This window comes from Paramisgurnus dabryanus, chromosome 4 (assembly GCF_030506205.2).
Source record: "Paramisgurnus dabryanus chromosome 4, PD_genome_1.1, whole genome shotgun sequence".
NCBI classification, from domain to species: domain Eukaryota; kingdom Metazoa; phylum Chordata; class Actinopteri; order Cypriniformes; family Cobitidae; genus Paramisgurnus; species Paramisgurnus dabryanus.
The window spans coordinates 12,450,124-12,468,138 of record NC_133340.1 but is presented as its reverse complement, the minus strand read 5'-3'; the positions used below and the strand labels follow the sequence as shown (position 1 = coordinate 12,468,138).

Genomic DNA, 18,015 nt, shown 5'->3' with positions numbered 1-18,015 from the left:
GGGAGAGCCGGAGTGAAAGTACCATTTTTCAGAAAAACGTAATTTTAAAAGATAAAGGGCTGTCCGAGTGCTGAAACGTCTTTACACGTTTATAAATACTTTATCTCCTGTTTGTTACAAATAAAGTATTTTTACAGTACAAACCTTTTTTGGCATATTTGTAAATTATTATTTGAGATTACATCAATTAATTTAATTTTACTTTTACTTCAACGACTGAAAGAAAACGACTTTTAAATGTTTTAATAAAATAAAAAAATTCTATACAAATAAAAACAACACAATTTTTTAACATCTATCTTAAACTGGTGGTCTTCTTCCTCTGCTTAGTTTATCAGCTTACAAATTCCGCCATCTAAATAGTGAATCGGCATGGAGCGAGCACAACTGGCTTTAAAGGGGATGAGAGCTGAGACGTTATGCACGTTATGCCCAAAACACACCCATACTCAATACGAGAATAGGAACAACCGTTTAAGAGAAACTATTTTTTTCATCGGAATGCAAATGTAGTCAGAGCTCTGAGAAAATTGCTTTGTTACTTTTGTTCCACGTTACTTTCACCCAGGTTCTCCCCTACACTTGGTACATGAATACTGACAACATGGCTAAGCATTTTGACTGTCTTGTTCATGAACAATGATACAAGGACTTGTCACATTGATGGCACTGACATGTTCCCTGAAGTAAAAATCAAAAACTAAGAATTTTAAACAAGTTACAGGCTTTTGCAGGACATCCACGATGTTGTGCAGTTTGTATGAATTGTCCTGAGCAATGCACTTTTTAAAATGCAAATTGTAAAAAAAAAAATGTTTCAAGAAATGCTGCAAAACAACTGAGAAAAACTGTAATTATACATAATTTCCCCCTTTGAGGGACAATATATATAAAGTATATATTATTATTATTATTATTATTATCTAATATCTAATTCAGACAGATAAAATAGACCAAAACATCAGGTGCGACATAAATAATTCACATCTCAACATCCCATGCTTACACCCACTATGAGTACCCATAAGGTTAGCGTGACTCACTTTGCCGCGGCATTTGTTTTTATCAATGATTTTCAGTGCAAACTCCTTTCCGGTGGATCTGTGGAAAGAAGATAAAACTGAACAATGCCCTTTGTTTCAGGAATGTTAATAATGATCTGTTTTGAGCGAGCCTTAAGGACCAATTTACAAGGTTGATGTCTTTCAGAACATAAAAGATGAGCTGTAAACCTTTTATCCTAAAGATCTGAACAGTAAACTGCAGGTGATCATTCTATTGTATTTTTGAAGAGAGGAAAAACACATCTTGCGATACAATAGTTCAATTTTCCCCCCTAGGGGCAATTAGACTTTGTTTACACTACAAAACTATGAGTTTTGTGCATTTAAATCCAAACCAAATCCTTGTAAAAACACATAAAAGAAAATGTCACTTTTACTATAGTCACACTGGATATTGATGACAATGAATTAAGTAGTTTAAGTAGTTTTCTTACCGTTCAACACACTCCTTAACAAAAGCAAAGTTTCCATCACCTATAACTTTGCCAATTTTGTACTTGTCCAAAATGGCAGAGGCAGCAAGGTTCCGATTGCCATTAACTAAGAGACAACACAATGTCAACAACACAAGTTAAACATACTTAAGAGACAGCATGCTAAAGATATTATTTAGACCCGTGGTGTGCGGCCCCCCTTGTGTATGGTGCATCCTTTTGTGGCCCCCCAAAGAACATTTATTACATAAAACATTACAAAAGTTAAAATTTGAATTAAATAAAGACTATTCAATTATACAATGTAGTGCTGTTGGTTAGTAGCCAATTTTTCTGAGGTTTAAATACACAGAATTGATGATAAATTAATGCATTTTATAAAATGTCATTAAACTGGCATCATCTTAGGGCCCCCCAGGGGGGCAAGGCCCACAGTTTGAGAAACACTGATTTAGACATACAGACAAGTATATGTAATAATGATGTTACAAACACTCCCTCCACCATCTATTGTTGGTTAGAAAAACAGACAGCTCGGATGTTATGTCAGCATAATGTTATGTCTGGTTTCTCAAAACAAAAGACTGCAATTTTGTTTGGTGACACTTTTAGAGCATGCACTTGTTTTCTAGTGCATTACACAGATAAGGAACTCAAGGTCAATCTGACTCATGCACTGCTGGGCAGTAATGTTTCCCAATACCCTGCCACCGGTGTTTGAGAGTGTGTGGTGTAGTGCCTGTGCAAATGTGGCAAAGAGTACCATGTGTGTCAGCACTTTCCCCAGCACAGCCTGTCATGCCCCTGAAATGCCCTTTGGGGATTTCTGAGCTTGAGATGCAAGGTGAGTGAGTGCATAATAGTGGAGAGAAGATTGTACCTTCAGGGCTCACACTGTTGGTAATTTGCTGCGGATGCTCGAAGGAGCCGTTCACATTGGTTATAGAGGAGTGGTGAGTTGGAATCTACAAACAGAAACGTTCAAATAAATCACCTTAAAAAGAAAAGAAAATGAACCACCGGTGTTTTAGTGATTCTAAACTTTAACTGGTTAAAGAATTGATAATACTGTAATTTGTAACAATCTGCTATCTTTCATATCCGTAAATAATTGATGATAATACAGCAGGAGTTCAACTAACAAAGCAACATGGGCAACTGACATAACAAAAATGAACCTTAAAAAATTTAAAATGGTAAAAAGCCTGGGTGTAAATTTAATTCAGCAGCAAAATAAGAATTCAACTCATGTGACATTGGCATGAAAAAAGACTTAGACTAAGTAAGCCAATGAAGACAAATGCCATTTTGGTTAAAGCTGGTTTAACAGACGCTGAAGGATTCCTCTAGGTACACAGGTAGCAGTTGGGTATCAAATATTTTTTATTAAATATACTGGAAATTGTTGTTAGATCCCAACTGAAGGCATGAATACCTAAAGGGAACTTCAACCAATTAGAAATGCTGCTATAGATGGCAGAGTTTCATAATACCTGTGGAGTCAGACGGAGGGGTACTCCCATCCGCTTGTTGCAACTAAACTAAAGGCAAGTGGGAAGATATTTATGTAAATTCACCATTGATGCATATGGTCTAAAATAAGCCTAAATTCACAGGAGTAACATATAAAGAACGTAGCTGCTGAGCAGCTATTCACTTAACCACATCTTAAGTATAAGAAAGAAAATATAGGTTGAAAACTAAAGTAATTCATCAAGACATGTTTGAAAAACAATATTTGTTAACAGAACTATTTGTGCTAAACTAAGTGATGTCAACTAAGTAAGATTTTAAGAAATGTTAACTTTATGACTGCATACTGAATTAGTGATTTAGGCATCATATAATTGTTTTATTATATTGATATCACCAAGCCTTGGCACTTTGTTCATTCAAAATAATATGTTCACATCCTTATTGCTTAGATATTGCTCTTTCAAAATCTATTTATCTTTCTTTAAGGTAGCATTTTCATATCTCAAATGTTTTTCCACAAATTCTGTAAAAGAATTTTAAATATGAAAAAAAACTTTTCAAATTCTTTGACTTTTGATTGATTTCCTAAGAATCTGTGCAGAATGTGATATTGTTCAAATATCTTCTGAAACTGTGGAGAGGACCAAAGCGATATTTTCTTCTTACCAAAATCTGAGAAATAGGTACTCACTCTCCATTTAACCTATTTGCTGTCAAGTAATACAATTGAGATCTCTTATTTTTCTCCCATTGGATTGACTCTGCGAGGGTGTTTCAAATAACCCACTTCAAAAATCCTTTCTAAGAAGTCATTATATGAACTAGATTTTCTTCAATGCATGAAAAGTCTCTCCTCTTCAACAGTTTCTCCTTGACACAACAAGAAGCTTAGAGTATCTATGTGACAGGCAGGTGAGTTAAGGAGATTAACTCTAGGAGCTCTCAAGCCTTTGATTGTACTTGACTTTGACCTTTGGTTTAACTACAGTTTGCTGCAAAAACATCACAACATCACAGTGTGTTGTCAGAGTGGATTTTTCATTACAATTTATGTATATTTGTGACCCTGGAGCACAAAGCCAGTCATAAGTAGCATGGATATATTTTCACCAATAGCCAAAAATAGATTGTATTGGTCAAAACTATTGCTTTTTATTCGCCAAAAATCATTAGGTTATTAAATAAAGATCAATGCTCTTATAAAATGGTAAAGATTAAATAGATATTATTACTAAATGTGATTTAATAAACTTTTTGAACTTTATATATCAGTAAGGATATAATGAATATATACAATTATATTTTTTTCTATTTGCTGCAATAAAGTGTGACATACAAAGCAATTTAAAATTATTCCTACACCTGACTAGACCCGAGCTTTGGTTTGGCTTGCATTTCATATTTCTTCCAGCTATTTTGGGGTTAAGAAGAACCAATAAATATAAAAAAAAAATTTTCTTTGAAAAAGAAGCTGTGTAATTGTCCATGTTTGTGAACAACTGGTTCCAGTTACACAGAATTAAGTATTATGGTGCAAATAGCGAAAAAAATGTGATGTCCAGGTATGTCTCACTATATAGAAAATTAGAAAAAAGTTGCCTATAATGAGGGAGAGATACTCTGGTAGTTTTGAATGCGTGGCCTAGCGAAGGGTTAGTTGAAAGAACACTGAAGTACTTTTTGGTTGACAGAAAAGTTTTAGGCAACTTAGCTAAACTCTTTAGATCAAGACTGTGATTTGATGCTGTCATACATGCCATAAGTCAGCATACAGATGCCTGATCTGATTTTTGACAAAAAATAATCTTTTCTGAAACGTGGGATGTTTTTCCTGCGAAGTGATTAGGAGCAAAGAGGAAGCTTGTTGCTATGCCAAAAGATTTACCTTGAAGTTGTGCATGCTGCGGGGGCTGGTCGGGGAGGAGCTAGAGGATTTGGTGGATTTGGGAGTTGTGATTTGGCTGTTGGGTGCTCCATTTACTGAAGAGAGAGACGAGAAGAGGGAGGGAAAAAGAGAGAAAGTTCTTATTTTTATATTTATCATATCCGACATCAGCATCGGATATATTCAGCAGTGATTTAGATGTAGAAGTCATTTTTTATTTAAATAACTTTGGTCAGTGTGGTTTTTGTTTATTGATGCCAGTGCAAAAATATGTGCAACCATGTTTTTAAAACAATCCAAGGTTTTTAGTGTATGGGCATATGCACCTCTTGCAAACACAGCAGAAATTATATAAGTACCTATTGAAATCGAACACAATTATTATGAGATCCCATGTAAACAGAAATGTTACATTATATACTGCACTTTTAAGTTTCGATAACCTCTCCTCATGTTGTTTGGGTTTAGTTAAAGTCAAGAGGGTAAGAATACAAAGATCATCTGTATCCTGCACCACAGTGACTCTCTTAACACACACACACACATGGCTTTAAATTAGTCACATTAATCAGAAAAAGACCAAGAGAGAAAACGCCTGTTTTACTGCAACGAGCAAAAGCCCATTTACCGAATTTCTCATCCATGTATTTTGTGTACAACTCAAAAAAAAATACTTTATGGACTGCATCCCAACTACGTCAGCAGGGTGCACAGCTGTGTAGAAAAGCTGTTCTTATGTTTCCCGCTGACTCTTTTGGAGGTGGCATGCACAGATTTCTCCTTAGACATGTGATAGGGCCTTTGTAGTTGTGTGTGTGTGTGTGTGTGTGTGTGTGTGTGTGTGTGTGTGTGTGTGTGTGTGTGTGTGTGAGAGAGAGAGAGAGAGAGAGAGAGAGAGAGAGAGAGAGAGAGTGAGAGAGAGAGAGAGAGAGAGAGAGAGAGAGAGCACTGCATCAGCTGGTCTAAGCAAAAGGCAAATGAGGATGCTTGAATTTAGCATCCAACAGTCTGCCCAGATTAAAGTGTGTAGGTGTCAGGGTTCGGTTCTGTGGTCAGTGAGGGAGTTTTAAATAGCTCTGTATACTAGCTGATGGATTTGGAAGGCCGTTGAGGAGCGCTATTAACATGATTGAATGCTTCACTGGAGAGCAGGAGGTCACACACTGCTAATTCCTCAGATGAATGTCCTTCAGATCAGTTCAACATCAAGCTGGGAAATTTCTCTCAATATGCACAAAAACTTTATAATGTGTATAAATCTTTTATTAAATGTCTGAACAATTGCTGTGGCTTAAGAGGTTCATAATGCAAATTCCCAATTAAAATACCTTAACAACACACTAATATTATGCATTTTTGAACGTTTTAAAGTGAAAAAAAAATGACACAGTATCTTTTTATTATACTTATGGGTATTGTGCCCAAAAACCATGCAGATTAACAAAACACATGAAGTACATTTGAAACTATTATTCGTATACTTATCATAATTGTCTTGGTTACGTATGTAATCTCCATTCCCTGAGGGAGGGAACGAGACGTTGTGTCGATGAAGTGACACTAAGGGTTCGACCTTGAGAGACAAATCGCTCTGATTCTCTATGTAATGGGCCAATGAGAATTTGCATCATGTATGCAGGACATTTGCTCTTTTAGTGTCTGCTGAAACACCCAGGGGGCTCTTCAAGCACGTATCCCTGCACTGGACCCGAAAGAAGAGGTCACTGATCGCATTTTTACACCAGCAGCCACCGAGCAGGAAAATCTTCAGGCGATATGTGAGACACACTCAGGATCGGAAGAACTGAAACTGAATGAAATCGCCTACTGGCCTACTGGCTACCGTTTTATCACGGTATGTAAATTTCGTCTGTATTTCATTTGCCAATTCTTATTGGCCCATTAGAGAATCAGAGCGATTGGTCTCCCAAGGTCGAACCCCTAGTGTCACTTCATCGACACAACGTCAAGTGAGTGACAGAAGGGGGACATGCATACTATTTATTTACTATTACCGGACAGGGTTTAGTTATTGTAATGACTTGTAAAAGACGGAAGCAAACGCAGGTGAACAATATAACAATGTTTATTAAATGTAAACAAAGAGAGAGTATTCAGAGGTAATGCGGAAGTAATCCAGTCCGGTGTTGTTGAAGGCAATGGCGACGATGACTACGGTGGAAGTTGGTGCTTTGAGTGCGGCGTTGGTGGAGTAGTGAACAGTGGTGAAATCCAGGCTGACACGGAACATCCACACGAAGACGACGACGACAATAACATCCAACAGTAACACGTAATCCAGAGAGCACGAAACAACCAAGCAACACGGAGACTGAGCAAACAATAGAATCTGGCAGGGAACAGAAAGTCAGGTGAGTATATATGGAGATGATGTAATGATGAACAGCTGGAGCGAGACAATCAACACACAGGTGAAAGGGATTGCTCTAACGAGCACATGGCAGGGGTAAGTGAACAACACACACACACACAAACATGACACGGAGGAAAACACTGGATTTTCCTACCGTGACAGTACCCCCTCCCCTAGGAACGCCCCTCGGCGTTCCCAGCCTGCTTAACCTGTTGATTGAATTCATCAATAAGGCGGTGATCCAGTATGTCCCGAGCAGGAACCCACCTTCTCTCCTCCGGACCGTAACCCTCCCAATCCACCAAGTACTGAAATCCGCGTCCCCTCCGTCTGGAGTCCAGAATACGGTTAACCGAATATGTGGTCTCCCCATTAACGATACGAGGCGGAGGGGGAACCGGGGCAGGCGGATTAAGACGGGAAAAAATAACCGGTTTAATTTTGGAAACGTGGAAGACGGGGTGAACCCTCCTGTACGCAGGAGGAAGACTAAGACGCACTGTTACCGGATTAATGATTTTGGTAACAGAAAACGGGCCAATAAATTTGGGAGCAAGTTTATTCGAGACGGAACGCATCGGAATATTCTGGGTTGAAAGCCACACTCTTTGACCGACGACGTATCGGGGAGGCTTCGACCGGTGGCGATCGGCCTTGGCCTTGGTGCGTGACCTTGCCTGGAGCAGAGCTCTGCGAGCTCTGGTCCAGGTGCGGTGGCACCTCTGGACTAGTGCGTTTGCGGAGGGAACCGACACCTCGGATTCAGTACTGACAAAATTAGGTGGTTGGTACCCTAAACTACACTTAAATGGAGACATGCCCGTAGATGACACCGGCAGTGAATTGTGTGCGTACTCCACAATTGAGAGTTGCTGACACCAGGACGAAGGATTCTTGGAAACCAGACATCGCAACACCCTTTCGACGTCTTGATTGGCTCGCTCGGTTTGACCGTTGCTCTGGGGATGAAACCCGGACGAAAGACTAACAGTCGCCCCTAGCAATTTGCAGAACTCTCGCCAAAATTTGGACACAAACTGGGGACCCCTGTCAGAGACCACGTCTGTCGGGAGGCCATGTATTCGGAAGACGTGGTCAATGACAGCTACCGCTGTTTCCTTGGCTGATGGTAATTTGGGCAAGGGAACGAAATGGGTCGCCTTCGAGAACCGGTCCACTACGGTCAAAATCACCGTATTCCCCTTAGAGGGTGGGAGGGCGGTAATAAAATCTAGCGAAATGTGGGACCAGGGTCTCGAAGGGACAGACAGCGGTAAAAGTAACCCATCCGGAGGACGATTGGAAGTCTTACCAACGGCACAAACCGAACAAGCCAAGACGAAGTCGTGGACGTCACGAGCCATACCAGGCCACCAAAATCGTTGCTTGACTAGAAACCTAGTTCTACTAACCCCTGGGTGACAAGCAACACTGGAACCATGACCCCACTGGAGGACGTCTGACCGTAACCCTTCCGGCACAAATAAACGGTTCGGTGGGCAGCGAGCCGGGGGCGTTACCCCTTCTAAGGCTGTCAAAACCTTCGATTCGACCTCCCATCTGAGCGCGGAGATAATGATTCTCTCCGGTAAAATGGGCTCGGGAGTAGCAGTACGATCGGAACGCTCAAAAAGACGGGATAAAGCATCGGGTTTGATGTTTTTGGAACCCGGCCGGTAAGAAAGTGTAAAATCGAAACGACCGAAAAACAACGCCCACCGAGCCTGCCTGGAATTAAGTCTTTTGGCAGTTCTAATGTATTCGAGATTCTTATGGTCCGTCCACACAATGAACGGTACACCCGACCCTTCAAGCCAGTGACGCCATTCTTCCAGTGCTAGCTTGACCGCCAACAACTCTCGATTGCCAATGTCATAGTTAACCTCCGCAGGAGATAAACGATGGGAATAATACGCGCAAGGATGAATCTTTCCGTCTGAGGATGCGCGCTGGGACAACACTGCTCCTACCCCCACCTCTGACGCGTCGACCTCCACTATGAATTGACGTGAACGATCAGGGGTAACGAGAATGGGAGCTGAAACAAAGCAGCTTTTCAGTTTGGCAAACGCAGCCTCAGCTGCGTCTGACCACCTGAACGTCAAACCAGGGGAGGTCAAAGCGGTCAGAGGTGCGGCTAGTTGGCTGAAATTGCGAATAAAACGCCGGTAAAAATTGGCGAACCCCAGAAATCTCTGCAGGGCCTTGCGAGACTCTGGGGATGGCCAATCTACCACAGCCTTAACTTTCTCAGGATCCATGCGAACACCCTCAGTCGAAATGATGTGTCCTAAAAAAGAAACCGACTGTGCATGAAAAACGCATTTCTCCGCCTTGACAAAAAGCCCATTCTCTAGCAACCGCAGAAGCACTCGTCGTACGTGTTGCAAATGTTCCTGGAGAGACGAAGAAAAAATCAATATGTCATCCAGGTAAACATATATGAACTGATCTACCATGTCTCGCAACACGTCATTAACGAGTGCTTGGAAGACTGCCGGCGAGTTCGTTAGCCCGAAAGGCATCACGCAGTACTCAAAATGGCCACGAGGGGTGTTAAACGCAGTCTTCCATTCATCCCCCTTCCTGATGCGAACCAAATGATATGCGTTACGTAAGTCCAATTTAGTGAAGACGGACGCTCCCTGCAACCTCTCGAAGGCTGAAGACATCAATGGCAAAGGATAGGTATTCTTTACCGTGATGTTGTTCAACCCTCGGTAGTCAATACAAGGCCGCAAGGATCCGTCCTTCTTACCCACAAAAAAGAACCCCGCCCCCGCTGGAGATGAGGAAGGGCGAATGAACCCCGTTACCAGAGAATCAGAAATATATTTCTCCATGGCCTCCATCTCCGGAACGGACAGAGAGTATAACTTGCCCTTAGGCGGAAACGTACCTGGCAATAAGTCTATCGCACAGTCATAGGGACGATGAGGAGGAAGAGAATCAGCCCGCGACTTACTGAACACCTCCTTCAGGTCGTGGTACTCCGCGGGCACGGTAGATAAATCCACCGCCTTCCCCTGAAACACAGACTCAGAAACAGAAACACAAGCAGAGACAAGACAGGACTTATGACACTCCTCGCTCCAGCTGGTAACAGAACCCAGTTTCCAGTCAATTCTTGGGTTATGGGAATGAAGCCAAGGATGTCCAAGAACTATGGGGGAGAGAGCAGAGTCAGTAATAAAAAATGAAATAGTCTCTGTGTGGTTGCCGGAAGTGATGAGTGTGATAGGTGCTGTGGTGTACTTGATAGTGGGTAACTGATGTCCATTGAGGGCGAAGGGCGCAATCTGGTGGGTGAGTGAAGTGAAGGGTAACTTGAGCTTACGTGCTAGTGAGCTGTCGATGAAGTTGCCCTCCGCCCCCGAATCCAGCAGTGCGTGCCCTGAGTGTGACATAGTGGACCACCGTAGTCTCACCGGAAGGAGAGTAGATGTAGTAGAGGTCTTCTGTGCGGAGATCCTGCCCGATAGTAGCCTCTGTTTTACTATCGGGCTTGGTCTTTTACCGGACACCTCTGGCATTGGTGACCCGACTCGCCACAGTACATGCAAAGACCCAAGGATCTCCGCCGCTTCCTCTCCTCCCGGGGTAACCGAGCTCGACCCACCTGCATGGGTTCCGGATCTGAGAGACCACCGGCGGAAATTTCGATGGGCTGATCCATGGACTCTGCCTGACGTAGGGACGGACCTCGAGTCTTCCTTCTGGCAGCGGTGGAGAGGCGTGCGTCAACCCGGATCGCCAAGTCCACCAACCCGTTGAGCAACTTAGGTAATTCCACCGTGATGATCTCTCGATGGATCCGATCCGCCAACCCATGCAGGAAATGATCCCACTGCGCTTCCTCGTTCCACCTGCACTCCGCCGCCAGGGTACGGAACTCGATGGCATAGTCCGAGACCGACCGCTCCCCCTGCTGGAGATCCGTGAGGAGACGGGCGGCCTCCCTCCCGGCGACGGAGCGGTCGAAAACCCTCTTCATCTCCTCTGCAAGCGAGGTGAACGAGGAACAACAGCTGTCCTTGTTTTCCCATACCGCCGTCCCCCAGAGGGCAGCCTTGCCGGAGAGAAGCGAGAGCGTAAACGCCACCTTAGTCTCCTCGAGGAAGAATGTCCGGGGCTGTTGGGCGAAATGTAGAGAACAATGAGAGAGAAAAGTACGGCAATAGTTGGGCTCACCGGCATATTTCTCCGGGATAGGTAGTCTCGGTTCCTGGATGAAACTACCCCCTGGAGGTGAAGATGGTGCGGGCGGCATGGGTGGCGCAGTGGGAGGCGTGATGTCCGGAGATCGCTGAGAGAGCTCGGAAACCTTCGCCACCATTACCTGGACGGCCTTCCGCATATCTTCGATGGCTTGATCCTGATGATCCATACGAGCCAGCGATCGTTGGAGAAACTCCTCCAACGTGGAGATTGGTTGACCACCTGCTGCTTCCATGTTGGCCAGATTCTTCTGTAATGACTTGTAAAAGACGGAAGCAAACGCAGGTGAACAATATAACAATGTTTATTAAATGTAAACAAAGAGAGAGTATTCAGAGGTAATGCGGAAGTAATCCAGTCCGGTGTTGTTGAAGGCAATGGCGACGATGACTACGGTGGAAGTTGGTGCTTTGAGTGCGGCGTTGGTGGAGTAGTGAACAGTGGTGAAATCCAGGCTGACACGGAACATCCACACGAAGACGACGACGACAATAACATCCAACAGTAACACGTAATCCAGAGAGCACGAAACAACCAAGCAACACGGAGACTGAGCAAACAATAGAATCTGGCAGGGAACAGAAAGTCAGGTGAGTATATATGGAGATGATGTAATGATGAACAGCTGGAGCGAGACAATCAACACACAGGTGAAAGGGATTGCTCTAACGAGCACATGGCAGGGGTAAGTGAACAACACACACACACACAAACATGACACGGAGGAAAACACTGGATTTTCCTACCGTGACAGTTATATTTAGACCTTAGTTATATTAGGACATTAAAATAGTTTTCAAAATACTATACAACTTAAAAATTTAATTACACTTCAATTATCTTTTTTCCGAAGCTGGTTTCTGTCATTTAATGTAGTTTTTATCACGCTGATGTAAATTCAAATGTTTGTTTTTAAAATAAGTTTGTGTTTAGTTATTTAATGATATAAAAACGGTGGTGTCACGTCATGATTGACAGCTTTGATATTGTGTGATATGCGCATTCTGCGAGAGCGAGGGCGGGGTCTTGATTTCGCGGCTTTACTTCCTGCTCACTACTGCTCATGACTGGTCCCGAAATCGCTACTGCGCAGACTCAAGACCCAAGATGTCTGCGCCGTATCGGGACACTGGCGGCTTCACTTTTCACCAATAGAAGGGAGCGAACAGGCGTCGTCCATCTTTTTTACAGTCTATGGTGTGCATCTTGAGACAAAACAATGGCACTAATATGTTTAGATATGTCAGATGTTTTTAGATTAAGGTACTTTAAACATGCATTTTAGTCTGGGACTACACTGTTAACAACTTAATTATTCAACATACTTTTTTAAGTTTGACTTGTGATAAGTTAACATAACTTAAAAAACAAGCTGAAATTATTTTAACTTAAATTGTCAAGTTAAAGTAGCATAAAAATATACGTTGATATGATATCATTTTTTTTCAGTGTAGGATAAACTGCCCCAGTGGACTAACTGTAACTTACCCATTTTAAAAATGTTTGTCGTATTAGCAGCAAAACTTACTTGGTGATTTCACTGGAGAATGACTAGAGAAGTTTCCACCAGTTCGTCTCACTATAAAGGAAAAGGAAAGAAAGCAAGTGAAAAAGGTAAAGAAGATCCAGAATGACAATAACAAGAACATTGTGACGGGACCTTGACAGGCGTGGGATTAGGTGACTGAAAGATACAAGATTCTGGGACATGTCAATCACAATAATCTGAATGTTTCTGTTTTTGTTATTTTTCAAACTTGTCCCTGAGAGCACTGAAGCAAACTTTGGATGCTGAGGGAAAATCCTTTCATTACAAACAAACAAAATTATTGTTAAGGGTTATGGAAATGTATATCTGTGTGTGTGTGTGTGTTCTACAGATCCCAAATGTCATTATCATTGCAGTAAGTGGATCCAGGACTTTTAATTTAGTTTTTTTGTTGTTGTTGTTGATTTAGTTGATTTCTGGCAGCCATAGTCACTATTTCTGTTCATTATATAAAAAAGAGCAGCATGGACCCTTACATGGTCTATGGAAGAAACGAAAATCATACAGTTTTGGAATGATGTAAGGGTTCAGTTATTACATTTTTATTATGGCGTACTGTTCCTATAAAAAGGAGGGTGAAATAAAAATACTTACTGAAAAACACAAATGTTTAAGTGTCTAGTGCAATCTATTAACTTGTCTTACCAGTTCCAGGGCCACCATTAGAATTTATGGAGCAAATTAAAAAAGGTGGGCCACAGACCCTATACACCCAATAGTTAAAAAATGCATTTATCGACCACTCCGCTCCTGGCTTATCCTCCTAATGATGGTCCTAGCTAGTGCTGTCTGTATCTGTATACAGTATGTAACTAGACCAGTGCAGTGTATATTCACCTGATCCGGGGGATTTGCTGCGTCGGGTCGGTCCTGGACTTTTACTACCAGAGTGTCTCACAGGGCCAGGAGAACGAGGAGAGTAAGATGTCTTCAGTACTCGACACTCTGAAAATAAAACACAGACTCATGAATTGGATGAGGATTATACACTTGATGTCTCATAATAATACAGATTTAAAAAAGATTTGAGGTATTTGAAGCAGTTATGAATCAATACATTTAGAGATTTAATAAAGGTGCAAGAATTAACAGCAATTATCCTTTAATCTGTCTGCGATTCATCACGCCTGACATGAACACCAAAACAGATTCACTCCCCAGCCCAGTCATGCTTGTATCAGAGCAAATCTAGAGGAAATCAGTGGTGAAGAAACATCTGAAGAGATATTTCAGCTTTGCAAGTGCCAAGACTTTGAAGTGCTATGCAGAGGCGTAATTTTACTGTCTGCCCAAGGACTATTGAACAGCCCATTGCTCTAATGAGAGAAGAAGGTGCAGAACTTTACTGCTTTTTAAGGAATGACTCATATAGTACAACAGCAAAGCAGACTCGTCCCATCCCATCGATTCTCTGGCATCTGTTATCTGTGCTGTGATAAATTAGCTGATGAGTACCATACCGTTAACTGTCAATGATAAAACAAGCTGAACAGCGATGTTTAAACACCATTAGCGTCCAGATCATCTGTTTCATGGGAATTAACGCAAGCATTTAATAGCAGCTTCTGAGGGACTAAATGTAATGAGCTCTTTCGTTACAGAAGATTTGGGTTCAATTGAAGCGTTCCACATCTGCTGTGAGAAGAAAAAGTTAAGCAGTAAATAGCATCAGACGCTAACTTGCCGTTTCTTTATATTTTTGGAAAAGTCCTACTTAGTCTAAGTAGGGCAGTGGTGAGAAACTAGGACAAACTGCCGACCAGATGAACTAAATTTGTAAGGCCATGAATCAAGCTATTACGGTGCATGTGTGGTGCAAAACTAGACGTGTTTCAGCTAAACAGTTTGTAAATTACAGTTTGTAAATTAATGAATGTAAACAAATCACAGATTGCCTTTACATCCCCACATTGTAAAAAAGTATCATTAAGTTAAAACAACTTGGTTATGCAAGTCAATTCAACATGCTATTTTAAGTTTTGACTTATGATAAGTTAATTTGATATCATTATTTACAGTGCATACACACTATAAAGTTTACCAGGATATAAACTACACATTAGGCAATGGTGGGAAACTTCAGATAACAGGGTCACTTCCTATGACAATGGTTATCATTCAGCATCCTATATAAAAAAAAATTATTGTTCTTGAAGGAGTTATTTCTTCAACCCAGTATGTGGATGAATGACTCCTTTGTCATACAGATATTATTAAAGTATATATATAAGTCAGTAACACTTACAATAAAATAATAGATTAAGGGCTGTAAATGAGATGATACTCTCATAATATAAACTAAATTTGTAAGAGATTTATGCTTTTTCGGGTGCATTTAGACTGGTCATGAGTTATAAATTGATGTATCTGCATGCATTGCATGGTGAGTGGAAAATACTGATTTGGGCAAAATGCAAATGATCTGTGAAAAATACACATAATTAGATTAAAGATGGCATTAAAATGAAGTTAGTGTTTAGCTGAGCCTACCGGTTATAAAGGCTGTAGAAGCCTTACCGCTGTGATCCAACACAAAATCATCCTGTGCGTAGCGGTGCTTCTCAGGCCCGCATGCAATGAACACATCATCGTCTCCGAAAAAATCTTGCAAAGATGTAATCTAGACAGAGAAGAACATGGGGAGAATTGACTGTTAATTAAGTAATAAACCAAAGTTCATAATGAGGATTTAAAGCATAAATGTTTAAAAACAACAATAACTGGCACTTTTTATGAATAGGGTAAAAATGTTTGAAGTCTTTAATCATCAAAAATCGTGAATAAAAATCTTCCAGACACTTTTTTGCATGTCCATTAACAACCTTAGGGTTTGTCCTTTGCATACCCTGAACATATGTACTGAATACAGTAAGTTCAATGTATTAAATGCTATTTTCTTATGTAAGTACACTGTCAGAAATAAAAGGTTTAAAACAGCACCTTTTCTGTCACTGGGGTGGTATCCTAAAGTTCCAATTTGTACCTTTACAGGTATACTAAACATAATACAATGTTGTACCTACAGTATTGATGTCATTACTCTACCTTAAGGGGTTGTGTACACCAAAACTTTTAAACGCGGCTGAAAACGCAGACAACGCCGAATGCCAGCTGAGTGCCAGCTTTCTTCAGCTAAGCGCTTTGGTAGCTCTGATACGTCAGCTGTGAGACGGTTGGTTGCTGTGATACTTGTCCCGCCCCTCCTCCACTGTGATTGGACGGCCACGTGAGAACTGACATTGACGAGCGGGGCTTTTCATCCAAAGTTGAAAATTTTTCAACTCTCGGTGCTCAGTGCTGAGCGCGGAAAAACCGCTGTCCGCCGGTTTTCAGCGCGGAAGAAAACCGCTAGCTGCTGGCTTATTTGAAAAACGCAGAGTTTCCATTGGAAACAATTGAAAACATGCGCAGGCCGCGGGCGTAAAAGCTTTGGTGTGTCCAGCCCCTAAGGATCTACTGTGTACCTTTAAAGGAACAGTTAACGTTAACTGTTACAAAAAAAATTCTTAAGATACAAAATGGGTCCTTAGGGTATAATATTGTACCCCAAAAGGTACAACATTTCAAAGTGTTGTATACCCATAAAGCTACTAAAATATACCTTTGAAGGTACCACCCCAGCGCCAAAAAAAGGTACGCTTTTGTACCTTTTTCTGACAGTGAAGAGGTGAAAATAGCATGGTGAGCAGTTAAACAGTCCCTCCAGAAAAACGCGATTATGCGATCTCATGATTTAACCCATAATCAGCCAAAGTCTGCATATTTATGCGGGGTCGACATTTTTTCAAATACGCCACACTTTCGCAGCATAAATTGCACGTTTTCCGTTTTTGCAAGTTCCCACAATTTTAATTGCATATAATTGCATAAATATCCTGCATATTCCATCGCATCTTTTAAGAAAACCTGCAGCAAGATCAAGGATTTTTGCCCGCAACAATCACAAAAAAACTGTGTTTTTTTTAAAGGACTGGTTAAAGACACCAAATACAAAGTTGCACCAAAATAGTATATTTATTTAAAAAGATAGTTTAAACAAATAATAGCCAGCATTAATGGGAAGTTAGTTGATCACTTATTAGTTGAGTTTGATTCCTGGCTCAAGGTCCCTTGCCAATCCAATACTGTTACCTCTTTCCGTCAAATATATTGCCCTGTCTAATAAAAGCATAAAAAATAACTTCAATAACTTCATAAAACCTACAATGGCCACACAAGGTATTTTAAATAAATTTACTAAATCTAAAGTCAGGATGAGTAACATACACAATGCGTCACTAGTAACATTTTAAAATATATATGATACAAACACACCCACATGCACACAACCAGAGTGGTAGTGGGCAAGGAGCGATGTCCGGATCTCAGCACCCTCTCTTCCAATCATGGATGTGGGTAGCAAGAAACAGATGGTGATAATGTGGAGCTCCATCAAACACACACAAACAGATCTATACAGAACTGAAAGAAATATCACAGACAGATGGAAAGCAGAGGTACAAAGGCCCATCCTCCCCATTAGAAGTAAAAGGGCACTGAGCATGACAAACAGGGACAAGAGAGAACTGATGGGAGGTCAAGCACTGGGTGTCTCTTGTATATTGTTAACACGACGTTAATGATGAATCTGCTTTTTAATAGCGTCAATAGGAGATCCTTGAAAACACCATCAAATACAGAGTAACAAAGCGGATCTAGGTTGTTTAAGCCACGCTCAGTTTATAGGCTCAGATTTATTGAATTATATAATATAATGAATTTTTATGGAATTTCATTTAAATGGGACATATCATGAAAATCTGACTTTTTCCATGTATAAGTGCTATAACTGGGTCCCCAGTGTTTCTATCAACCTAGAAAATGTGAAAAAGATCAACCCAGTAACTTGGTTTTGGTAAACCATTCTGTGCAAGCATGTGAAAAAATAGGTTGAAATTTGGCTCTCCTTGTAATGTCAGAAGGGGATAATACCGCCCTTTAATCTGCACTATCCAACCAAAGCACTGCCATTTAGT

The 18,015-nt window shown here is 41.1% G+C and overlaps 1 protein-coding gene across 6 annotated transcripts in view; it reads right to left on the bottom strand.

The window, feature by feature from the left end:
- The window catches only part of dclk2a (doublecortin-like kinase 2a), a 51,977-nt gene that overhangs the window by 16,990 nt on the left and 16,972 nt on the right, over window positions 1-18,015 (bottom strand). For 3 of the 6 annotated variants that reach the window (XR_010531610.2, XM_065265233.2, XM_065265237.2), the window contains exons 3-10: window positions 15,491-15,620; window positions 13,838-13,945; window positions 12,980-13,030; window positions 4,860-4,954; window positions 2,992-3,039; window positions 2,379-2,463; window positions 1,499-1,604; window positions 1,044-1,101 (exon numbers count right to left, since the gene is read on the bottom strand). Coding sequence is in view for 5 of the 6 variants with exons in the window: in XM_065265233.2 (XP_065121305.1) it covers window positions 1,044-1,101; window positions 1,499-1,604; window positions 2,379-2,463; window positions 2,992-3,039; window positions 4,860-4,954; window positions 12,980-13,030; window positions 13,838-13,945; window positions 15,491-15,620 (681 nt within the window). In the remaining variant the exon portion in view is untranslated. The remainder of the gene's footprint in view (window positions 1-1,043; window positions 1,102-1,498; window positions 1,605-2,378; window positions 2,464-2,991; window positions 3,040-4,859; window positions 4,955-12,979; window positions 13,031-13,837; window positions 13,946-15,490; window positions 15,621-18,015) is intronic. The other 3 variants (XM_065265234.2, XM_065265235.2, XM_065265236.2) reach the window with 3 other exon arrangements.